At 35.1% G+C, this 12294-nt stretch overlaps 4 protein-coding genes across 4 annotated transcripts; 3 read left to right on the top strand and 1 right to left on the bottom strand.

Annotated features, from left to right (window-relative positions):
- Window positions 1-1796: 1796 nt before the first annotated feature.
- Window positions 1797-2804, bottom strand: PHYBLDRAFT_75904 (hypothetical protein; the record flags this gene model as incomplete). Its single annotated transcript, XM_018443104.1, has 2 exons — window positions 2334-2804; window positions 1797-2200 (listed from the first exon to the last, which is right to left on the bottom strand). A coding segment is annotated over exon 2 (249 nt), but the record flags the coding sequence as incomplete, so codon positions are not given.
- Window positions 2805-3093: 289 nt separating this feature from the next.
- PHYBLDRAFT_142883 (hypothetical protein) lies at window positions 3094-3743 on the top strand (the record flags this gene model as incomplete). Its single annotated transcript, XM_018430888.1, has 2 exons — window positions 3094-3384; window positions 3609-3743. 2 exons carry the CDS (start codon window positions 3094-3096, stop codon window positions 3741-3743), a joined length of 426 nt encoding a protein of 141 aa, XP_018293940.1.
- Window positions 3744-4153: 410 nt separating this feature from the next.
- On the top strand, window positions 4154-5326 carry PHYBLDRAFT_59430 (hypothetical protein; the record flags this gene model as incomplete). Its single annotated transcript, XM_018440493.1, has 1 exon — window positions 4154-5326. One exon carries the CDS (start codon window positions 4154-4156, stop codon window positions 5324-5326), a length of 1173 nt encoding a protein of 390 aa, XP_018293939.1.
- Window positions 5327-10866: 5540 nt separating this feature from the next.
- PHYBLDRAFT_180454 (transcription factor CBF) lies at window positions 10867-12209 on the top strand (the record flags this gene model as incomplete). Its single annotated transcript, XM_018438319.1, has 6 exons — window positions 10867-11091; window positions 11155-11169; window positions 11236-11297; window positions 11393-11531; window positions 11646-11726; window positions 11798-12209. 6 exons carry the CDS (start codon window positions 10867-10869, stop codon window positions 12026-12028), a joined length of 753 nt encoding a protein of 250 aa, XP_018293938.1. The 3' UTR covers window positions 12029-12209.
- Between the last annotated feature and the right edge of the window lie 85 nt (window positions 12210-12294).

Here is a 12294-nt window from a genome sequence, read left to right as displayed (position 1 = left end):
TTAATATTCAAAACTCACACTCCTTTGTCTCAAAAAGACAAGTAATCAACTGCGAAAAGGTTGCACGGCATAACATTAAAGCCAAAGAAAGAATGTAAAGAGTGAAATACCGAAAATAAGCTTGATCCAGTAAAAAAAAAAGTATTCAGATCTCTACACATCTGCTTGTCCAGAGTATCTGTCCCATAGGTTTAGGATACGATTAGCAAAAAGGGTAAAATCGTGTGTTAAACTGTGTCTACCATTTGGTTACATAATGTAAGATTCTCTCCATGTCTCTGCAAACTCTTACTTGCGACAAGGTTTTCATATATGTTTTCTTAAGCGCATTATTGAGGCGGTAAACATACTAAGTTGTTCTTTGGACATGCTTACTTTAATAGAATAAGCTCAAATTCAAGTAAATTATAATGTAAATCTTCTTTTATAACAGTAAAAACCTTGGAAACAAAACATTATATTTAGAAATAATATTAATATAGATATCTTACTGCCCAATTGTTAATAACAGCTGTTTCTCTCTCTCTCTCTCTCTCTCTCTCTCTATCCCTCTCATTATCATAACAATCGTCTCCCTATTCCAAGCAAGTGAATAAGTTAAACACATATACGACAAGGCTACTACTTTTGGTAAAGAGTAGTTAAAGTCATATAGCAAGTTATCTGATGTATCGTGTTACAAAAACGACTTTAAATTACCATGTATAGAATTAAAGCTTTCAATAAAAAAAAGGGTGCACCCTAAATCAACTTAGCAGGTTTAAAAAACTGTAATACGGAAAATGCAAACAAAGTTTTCTGAACCTAATTTTATGTAGTTGATACAAACAATCTTCTTGGCTGGTAGAGGCAGCGTATTCATTTTTCACCAATGGATCTGCACAGTAGACTGGAGCGGTATTAAAATACATAGATAAATATATGTGCTCTCAGTAGAAATGCTATTACTTGTATTGAGACCTATTTGAATAATGTGTGATATTCTTGGATTTTTATTCAACCGCAAACTAGAAGCCGCCACCATGTAGTATGCTCCAATTGAAACATCATGACATTGTCTTCTTGCGCTTGAACTCCACTAATCTAACCATATTTGCATTCTTTTTTTTGGGGGATATGAAGATAGATGCATTGCTGCTGAAAGTCTTCGATCGTAATGTGTATCAGTTCTCTTTAGACTGTCATACGATTCGACGAACTTTATAAGGATACACACCTGCCAGAGAAATCACTGTCAGATTTCTTGATTTCAAATCCCAAATCAATTACTAAATGTTAACTTCTTAGAGTGGGTTCAAATCCGGACTTTGGGATGTGCCAGTAGTTAAATAGCTGAATCTCCTATCGAGATTTTTTTTATCACATCGTGTATATAGCCCAGTATGGCAGCTAGTGCCAGCTTCTTTGACTTTGAACATGTTACCATGTCCGTAAATTAATTTTGTGTGCCAGAGGATTCTACAAAAGAAAGTAACAGGAAAAGGTGTGGTCAAAGGAAAGATCCATTTTCGGGGGAAAGCGGCGCTGTTTCATATTGCTGGAGTGTAGTATAAAAGCGTTTGATGGTTCTTGCATTGAGAGTCTTGATTCTTAGCGATGTTCTACAAGTTTATTTGATTGCCAATCGTACTGTTTCCGTGTGGTTTATCAACTTTTTTGTGTGGTCTTATATTCCATTAGTGCGTTCTTGCCGTTTTTAATTGGGTTGTTTTTGTGTTTACTCGCTTCTGCCAATGCGGTCTCAGTATCCCTCAAACGTCCAGCGTCAACCTTTCGTTGCCAGTAGGGCTCCTAACTGTTGTCATGTGATGAGCTTCCTTCACCAGATATTTGCATTTCTGCATCTTCTTTAAACGGGTGTGTTCTGTCGGTACAGAGCTGTGTTGCCGAGTTAGTGGGGCCATAGTTACTGTCAATGGCCGTTCCGTATATATCCCTCATGTGGACATCAATACTCTTTGGGTTTTCAGCAGCCAATTCGGTTGCTCGTCTGTCTTCCGCTTCTTTTGAGACTTGTTGGGCAAGAGCCTGTCTTACCTTTTCCATGGTAATCGCTGTATGCTTTTACAATAGTTCCTCTATGGTGTGCTCATTATATTAATTAGTGGTCTGTGCGTCAAAGTTGACACATATTGGGATTATCTTTAGCAATGTGGCCATTCTCGCCAAGGGTACCAGATAGGTAGATCTTCCATGCCAGCTGTTTGGGATCGGAAAATATAATGAGAGACTAGCAGGACTATGGCCTCTCCATAAAAAAGCTTGTTGATGATGTGGTACACCCGGATGCGGGCAACTTTACCAAAGTGACGAAAGGTCTTCATTATCAGTACCTGGAGTTCTGCGTTTGTAGGGCACAGGAGGGGATGTTATAGAGGTTAATTCGAATGAGAGGGCTATCTGTCAAAATCCCGGGTGGTGCTAATATTTTTTTCGCCTTTAACGATGATGCCTTCGGTTATAGTCTTGAGCTGATTCTACTTAGTGTCTAGAAGAACTTCTGCAAGAACTTCGATATTTTTTTTGAAATTTTTGGGATGAGGCCCATGGTGTCTGGGAATTGCGATGTCAACATCTCAATCTCCTAATCGTCAACAATCTTACGTAAGTTAAATACTACGCACTCCGGGTTGAGAAAGCATGCCCAAATAGTAGTAGCTTGGTCTTAGGTTGCGAGTCTTTCGAATTATGGTGCAGTGAAGAGTGTTATTGGGGCTATTTCTTTGGGTCGTAGTTTTCCCTTGACAGGTACATGTTTTACTTTTATCTGATTCCACTGATTCTCATTACATATTGGGTATGAGTTTCTGTTTGTAGTTGACCTTGTAAAATTCAGGGCAAATGTATCCTGTATATCTGTATTATAACCTTTGTATATTCTTTGTGAATAATTTGGTTGCGGAGAAAGGTGATTTTGGCAAAAGGTCTATGTAATGCATATGCCTATATGTGTACTATATTATTATTATTATTTACGCGACTGCGAAACATTTCAATTCACTCCTTTTCTCGTATACCATTTATTTTATTTTATTTTATTTTTGGTTCTTTGTGTCTTAATATATTCCTGCCTTACCGCCAACATTAAACAAAATGCCTACAATGAATGACCGGTCATTTAGTATAATTACTGGTCGTCTGAATCCACCTTACCTTGCACGACAAGATGCGTTTCAGGTAGATGAGCATGAGAATGTTGTTTGCGTAGCTCCTATTGAAAGACCAAGACGGAAAAAAATGCCTGTTCGGGTGGCTATGCTTGGTCTGTGCCTGTACCTGTTCCTGGTGTGGGATTTATGTAAATGTGTTGGAATGAAGAAACTTCCGGGTGAGCTTTTCCCACCCAATCAGCGGGGAGAGCGAGTGGAGTATTTGTGGATCCCGGTAATGCACACTACATACACACACACACACTACACACACAACCACGCATTTATATGAGTACATAGTTCTCATGCTTGAAGTTTTTTCGCTCTCTCTCTCTCTTTTTCTTTTTCTTTTATTTTCCCTCTCTTTCTCTTGCTCTCTCCTTCTTCTCTCTTGCTTTGATTTCGTTATGGTATCTTGTACCCATTGACTTGTGGGGGCTATGAGTAGACGACCGATAGGACTTGCTGGTCAAAGACTACGACATGGACAGTCTTGAGTTTGATTCTGTGGATTGGGTTGCTTGGCACTGTCGACTTTGCCTTGGCATGTACAAAAGAATGGTTGCACCGAAAATAAATGGCAAAAATAAGTGAGGGTAGCAAAAGGGTTGAGATGATGGGTATTGTGCTAGTCTTGCCTGTTGTGCCAAGTTCTGCCTTATTGTGTGTGTATGTGTGTCTATGTGTTGTGTGTTGTGTGCGGAAGTATGGCTAGTAACAGCAACGGGCCACGTGCGGGGGAATGATGTGAGATGAGGGCCATTTTCTGAGTAAGAAAAAACGAGTGCAACGTGGTGGTTGAAGGTGGGACCAATTCTGTTTGGGTATTACGGAGATGGCATGGATAGAATGGAATGCTTTGTCGGCCACTAGACTGAACTGTGTGACACTCATCAAAAGACAGAAAAATAAGCGCCCATTTTTATTTTATTTTACTTTATTTTACTTTATTTTACTTTATTTTATTTTCTGAATTCTTGCCTCTTCTTTTTTTTCTTCTCCTCATGGACTCTCAACAACGCCCCGCCCGGAAGCCTCGCCCGCTCTTCAACATCTTCCGCAAGAACAAGCCTGTTGATGTGCCTCCACCCATAACAACTCTTGGGTCAGGCACAACTGCTGTTCTGATGTCTTCTATCGTCACCTCGGATGATCCTTACGCTCCTCATCCTTCCATACGCTCGCCACGCTCACCCGATCCTCGCAACCGTTACCACCAAACGATAGCTAATATACAACCACAACCACAACCACAGCCACAACCACAAAAACAATCAGATATTCGTCAAGAGCGCTCAACTCCTAATGATAAACCAAGCGGCAGGCCCCGCTCAAAATCAGTTGGCAGAGAAGCTCAGCGTGCTCCCCCTCGTCTATGCCATCGAAGTCTAACCGCCCGCGAACAAACACTATACAAACTATGCCAAAATGAGCAGCCTACACCGGCCAGTCTAGCCAATACCCCCCTCTCGCCCTCTCCGTCTCCCTCTCCGTCCCCTTCTCGATCTGCAAAAAGACTACAAACGCCAGCAGCACCGCCAGTTCCTCCAATTCCAGCCCATCACCAGTCGCCTCTGATGACGCCAATGAGCCCTCTCAGTCCAAACTTTGCTGTCCCTATTAGCCCGATTCCTATGCCATCTCTTCGCAAAGCATCATCAGCCCGCGATCTGCGAAAGATCACTCGACATCAACAAGAGGCTCAACAGCCGGCTCTGCACACAATGCCCACACTTCCCCCGATCATAAACGCCAATATGAACCGATCAAAATCTCTCAATGCACCCAAAAAGACATCTAGACGGCCTAAAGCTAGCAATAATAGCAATAACGGCGATGATGATGATGACATGCCACTTGCATCAACTCTTCTTCGACAGGCAAAGGCTAATCGATCACTCTTAAATGACGAAGAAGAGGAGGATGACAAGGATTTGGTTCCTATAGCGACATTGTCTGACTGTAGCCCACACAGAAGTCCTCCGGTAGGACTAAAGTCTGCTGCAGCAAAGTACAAGGAAAAAGTGAAGGAAAGACTTCAATTGGATGATGATGACATGCCTATCCAGATCGCACGGATGAGATCGAGGAACCCATTGGGGGGAGGAGTAGGAGTAGGAGCCGGCGTGTCTGACCATCATAACCATCATCAATGGATGCCCCAGCCAGTAAAATAATTCCAATACAAATATTTGTTTTCTTCTTTCTTACTTGTCTATACACAAACGCCTTGTGGCATTGAATGTCCGTGAGCTTTTCCCGTTCAATTTATATTTATATATTGCTCAAATGAACCTAAACAATAAATCTTGGCTAGTCGTTTTTTGTCTTTTTATTTATTTATTTATTTGCTGAGTCAAAAGGGTTTAATGCCTACTATATAATTATCCTTTTGTATAATTTATTTGATTCATTTGAATTATATAATTCGATATATATATTCGTATTATTGCTTCAATTTATCTCATTTACCCGGTAATATTCTTATAGTAATAAGCCTTTTTTACTTATTTATTTATAACTGTAAACTAATACCATATATTCTATCTAGACCCTGGTAACCACCGTTAAAAGCAAGATAATTCTTTATTGATATATATATATCACATTCAACTTTATTCGATTCAACTACAAGATAATATATAATATATACAACAGCAACCAACCAACGGATCTTTGTAAATTTCTTTTTTTGGAAGTATACAACCAATAAGCATTGGAATATATACTGATACACAAGAAAATACAGCGCTTTGCGTTTGAAAATAGAATTTTTAGTATCACCAATTTTTTTTTAAAAAAAAAAAACTAAGAGGTTCTTGAGAATAATAGTATTTTTTTTTTGACAATCAATAAAGGTTGGTGGTCAATTGAATACCCTTTGCAAAAAAATACTCTTTTCTCCTTAAGCCAATTAAATTGATTTACCATTATCATTTCAAAACAGAACAGAACAAAAAAGAAAGGTACCTCTTCAAAAGAGTTTATATGTATTTATATATATTACTCTTTTAAAAAGGATATGATTTAATTTTGCGCAGTCTAAATATATCAGAAATGTGATGAAATATTCGCTCTATCTTGTATTCGATACACGCGCATATCAGAGCAATATTTCTTATTTTTCTTTTTCTTTTTGATTAAGAAGTTATTTATTCTTTTTTTTTTTTAAAAAAAAAAAAGAAAAGAAAAAGTATCTCAATCAGATATTTCTGTGATTAAAATATGCTCTGTATGTATCTCAGAAATCACAACTTTTACTTGGCGTTTCTTGAGTTTGTATTCTTCATGTTGTTTCTTATTCCTGGTGTAGTATATCTACACTTATAAACACCATAATGCACCTTCTATCTTAATGTTCGATCGAATTTATATCTCTTTAGCCTAATCGTAACCTACGGTTACTGTCAATAGAAACGTTGGCGGCACCAAATGAAAATATTTTCGAGATACGCTAAGCTAAATATCACATTTTATAGGATATTTTATCACGAATTTCTTTATTTTCATATGCCGTAAATATTTATGTTATTTTATTTATCAGATATGCTTTTCTTTACTAAACGTACGATTAAGTATACGTAGATCTAATTCAATTAAAAGCTTGCTGTTCTTTACTATAGAATAACCATATATTGTTATTTTAATATATTCTAAGAGTTTTTATTATATAATTACTGATGGTTCTCTAGTCTAGAAGAAGAAAAAGTATATTATAAGGTAATAGGTATATCTTTTATGGTTATTTCAAAACTTATATTTTCAAGCCTTATTAGATAGTTACTTTAGATATATAAAAGAAAAGAAAACTATTGGCTGACCAAATATTATACGATTAAAAAAAAATTAGAAAGAAAATATGTGATTATAAGACACGCTATTATTTTCTTAAATTGTATAATAGGCGCCTTAATATATTTTATATGGTGTTCAAAATGTATATTAAATAAAGCAAAATAAAGAACAATCAAAATACACAGGTTATTTAATTTAATTTATTTATTTATTTATTTTAAAGAAAAAAAGAATATTCTATTTCCTATTTACTTTGCTTGATTTTTATTTTATTTATTTTTCACGTGTATAGTATATGTCTGTTTGTATTTTCATTAATAGTCTTTAATTCATATTTTGACACTTCTTTACACGTTATTATCTAAACATGGTTAAGAGCATAAAGCGGTCTTGCGCGGTCTTTTCTTATTTTTATTTTTATTTTATTTTATTTTATTTTATTTTTTAAGTTGAAGCCGACGGGCCCATCCCTTTTTATATGTATATTTTGGTTTTTGTTCTATAAAAAGAAAAGGAAATGGCCAAAGAAAGGGATATTGAAATATATATAAATGTATATCTTCATAGTATATATTTGTTTGGCTTACAAAAATTGCAAAAAGGAGGCGTGCTGAGCAGCCTTTAAACTATCCTCAGCCAGTTAAATACTATAGTATTACTGTGATGAAGATGATGATATATATATACTTGTTTAATTTAATATGTTTTACTTTGTCGGTCTAAACATTTTACCCTATTGTCTATTCAGCATCTTGAAATAATGATAGGTCAAGTTTGAGGGAGAAGTTATTTATTTATATACACAATTAAAAGGGAGTGTATTGAAGGTGTATATATATATATATATAATATATCTAATAAATAAATAATGGATCCTGTATAAAATACTTTATTTCTTATTTGAATACTCCCATTTGTTGAAAGAGGATCGGGTCGGATTCAATTGTGTACGATGATCTTGCTCGTATCACTTGTGATACACTTCTTCTTTCTTGATTTCCTTTGAGACTTGCCGCTTTATTACTATTATTACTTTTATATAAAAGTTCCGCACAAAACGCCCGGTTTATTTTATGCTTTATTACCATTTTAACATAAAGAATATTCTACTGATGATGATAACAAAACCTTCTTGTATTTTTTATAGATATAAATAATAAGCCTGTATACATATATGTGTGTGTGTAAAGAGACAGGCTTCTAATAAGTACTCCAATATAAAAACTTTCTCCAATCATGCTTAAATATATATATATATATATATATATTAAAGTATATATTGGTCTGGGACCCCCTCCCTATCTTGATAACCAATCCAGAAAAGAGAAAAATTATTCCCTCTCCCAAAAAATATACATCTATACATGTACATATATTAAAAGAGAAAAACTGTCTGTGGGTCCGTTAAGATGAGGTGAGGTGAAATGAGTTAAAATATACATCTTTGAATATTTTACTCGCTCTCGTCATTGGACAATTATTGTATTGAAAGGAATTAATTCTTTGATTCAAGGTACTCTTTTTTTTTTCGAGTACACCCTTGAACAGATAAAGGAAGATAAATTATGTGTATAGAAATGTTTTCATATCATGAATAAGTACAATTACTTTATTATACATACAAGCAACATACGCTGGTGTTTAGACAATCTATAATGGGCGATTTCGATTCGATCTTCAAAGCTTACTTGGTTTTATGATAAGCCATTTGAAATGAATAACCAGGCACTATACTAAAATTTAAAGGCGCCATATTTGTTAGATATTCTTTCTTCTTCTCCAATCCATTCTATCGATTTAATACATGTATAATAGCCAAATTTATCTCATAGTCATGGTCCTTCTTTCTCAATTTATTGTGTTCAATTGTCGCAATTTTGAATAGCGAGATTTAGGAGGAGGATTCATCTATCTACTGAATTCCAAACCCACAGATCACCCCCAATTTGACTTATATATAATATTTATAAAGGGCTATTCAGATCCACATTAATATAAACAGACAATATTTATCAACTTTGAAAACAAACTCTAATCAAACATTTATTTTTAAAAGAATACTCAAAGGTTCGTTCAATAGCCAAAGAAAAAGAAGCGACCCAATGTTTGACAGTTTCTAATCACCATGACTATAAATTCCCCTTGTGTGTTTGATACCCATACTTAATTGTCTCCCCGGTTGGTACGGGTACTGTATTTGCTATTAAGCAAGAGTAGCAACCATCTTCCTTTTTCCTTTTTCTTTTTGGGCTCACAAATATACAGATGTATGTGTACGTATGTCAAATATCGCATGGTTTTTAGCATGTTGTGAAACAATGAGAAACTTGTACACTACCTCTTTTTTTTTTTGAAAGCATGATCGATCTAGAAATTTATTCTGACTGTACAAAAGCAAGCATTGTATTGAAAGCATAGAAATATAGTGTCAATATATAAGAAGAAGATGTATAATATCAAGCTTGCCTTCATTTACTACCAATATTATTGATATATTGCTCTGTTGGTCTTATCGCAGAATATAAAAAAGAAAAGAAGGTATTTGTATTCAAACAGGTGCGTGTCATTGTAGAGTACAAGGGCGGTGAAAACACTCTGGACAAGAAGAAGCTTTTTTAAACACGACGAGTGTGGTACATCCAATACTTCTTTCCGGATACCACGAAAGACACCACCCCGGAATTTTCTTTGAATACCCGCATTCTTGTTTTGTTTTTAGTTTCCTCTTTTCATCTACGCGGGCATCTTTGAATTAAGAGATCATGTACATAGTACTCTTGATAAAGGAATTATAGCTTATTTAAATGGGTATCAGCAACATTAACAGCATTTTCTTCGCCCTCTTCTTTTCTTGTGTTCCTTTTAATCTCCATTAGGATAGACTTGTCCTACTTCTTCGCTTGGTTCCTCTGATAAAGTAAGAAACAAAATCAATGCCGTAATTTGTGTACCTGTAGTTTTCTTCTTCTTCTTTCTTCTTTTGGGATTAGCGGATGAATCGATTCTCTTGTGTAATCTCGATCTCTCTCTCTCTCTTTTTATATTTTATTTTGAAAAAAAAGCGAATCAAACATAAGATCGGTATCAATATCCACTCAGATATATTAAGTCATGACGTTTAGCGTAAATATATTGTTTAGAATAATAAGAACAACATATTGCGATTGAATATTCTGTCTTGTAAATAACATCGAACAAACCAACTGTCAATTTCTCTTCACAGTTTAGCTAATACAGTCATTAATATGAAGTAATTACTCATGCTGTTACTGTGAATATAATTACATGCGCACACATATACATATATACATACATGCATGTATTTATTTATTTATAAAAGAGCATTGATAAGGATAGAACAAGTTCACAAACACAAAAGCAAAGGTATAAAATACGAGTATACATGAAAACCACTGTACACCTTCCTCGGTACCATTTTTCCAAAAACAAATACAATTTTAGAAAGATATATATACATAAGTATGTATGTATGTATGTATGTATGTAATTATTTGAAACAAATTAGAATGATTATTTTACCAAGAAGCTATCCGAAGAAAACAATTTCGATTTGTTCCCCCCAGATGTCCGTAGTTTCTGTCTATTTTATCCAATTACTTTGAACACATAGATTATTTTCCTTTCATATAAAACGCCCACTAACAGCTTGATATCTATACCAAGTAAACAAATGACTTGACACATGAATATTGGCAACTCACAAAGAAGTAAAAAAAAAAGCAACCTGTCAACAGCAACAATAAACAATGAGAATGTCACATATTACTCTCACTCTTCTTTTTCCTTCAAAGCAGTCTCATTTTTTTCTTGACAGTTTTAGGAGCTGCCTCTTACGACCAGACAAATAATTTTTATAAAAAAAAAGGCACACGCACATACAAGACTCATTATTTCAATCGGAATGACAGAGCCTTACTCTACAATGCAGACTAATTATGGTGTACCTCAAATTCCAACAAACCATCCTATACCTACCTACGCGCCTCCAGAGACTTCAGCCGAGAACGCGTTCGAGAAGGAATTTTGGCTCAAGACACTCTCATCAGTTCAACAGGACTCATTCGATTTTAAGGTTCATCAATTACCCTTGGCTCGCATCAAAAAAGTCATGAAGTCAGATGAGGATGTAAAGGTAGAATATACATGAGCTCTTATTTGATCATGTCTAACTGTGATGTGTCAATTCAAGATGATTAGTGCCGAGGTAAGAGACTTCAACTACACACATACGTTATAAAAATTAAAATAAACATTGCTCATCGTCTCGAAGGCACCAATCTTGTTTTCCAAGGGTTGCGATGTATTTATTGCTGAACTCACTCAGCGTGCCTGGTAAGTTAATATAAAGAAGAAAGATAATAATAGGATGAAGAAAATTGTGTGTATATATACATATATAATTAAATGAAAATAAATAAATAAATTAGGAAGCATGCAGTAGACAACAAACGAAGAACCCTGCAGCGCTCAGATATTGCTGCTGCAATCTCAAAATCAGACATGTTTGATTTTTTGATAGACATTGTACCTCGTGAAGAACAGATTAGACAGACAAAGCCTGAAAAGGTAATATTTTTTATATACACACATAATTTATTTATTTATTTATTTATATATAAAAGGTCCAACTTGGCTAATGATACTTATATATGTACTTACAATTATTATGATGAATACTAGCCTTCTCTCGAATACCGTGCTGGAACCCAACCCAATTATCCTAATTTTAACTATTGTATTCCTCAAGGACACTATGGACTGGTACGTAAAAGTGTGAAATTTAAATAACCTCCTCACCTACCAAAATTGTAATAACCGAAACAATTGAATAGAATGAGCAGGTATCCATGGACAATCTTCAACAAGCTCAATTGGCACTTCAACAACAACAACAACAGCAACAGCATATCAATCCTCACACCCATCAACCCATGTATATGCCACATCAATTACTGAATCACCCGATGTATCGTCAACCAGGTCAATCAGAACAACAACCAGAACATCAAAACTATGCTATCCAAAACCATAGCGCTCCCAATGGATCATCACAGCCATCTTGAATATCCCAAAAAAAATAGCACAAACGCAGGAACTCTCTTTTCTTTCTTCCTCTCTCTCTTTCTTTATTGTTTTATTACATAGAATGACACATTAATAATACTTATAGATTATAAACAACTTCCCTACTCTATTTTTTCTTAGAAGAAATATAATAAATTATTTAACAATTGCAGACAACCGAATCCCATAGAGTTTTCTTTACAACAAAACATTGCGGATAAATCATGTAAACAGGAGTAATAAGGCCAAGATCCAAGATTGCCTT

Source organism: Phycomyces blakesleeanus (genome assembly GCF_001638985.1).
Source record: "Phycomyces blakesleeanus NRRL 1555(-) unplaced genomic scaffold PHYBLscaffold_6, whole genome shotgun sequence".
NCBI lineage: Eukaryota > Fungi > Mucoromycota > Mucoromycetes > Mucorales > Phycomycetaceae > Phycomyces > Phycomyces blakesleeanus.
This window is presented reverse-complemented; position numbering and strand designations above follow the sequence as displayed.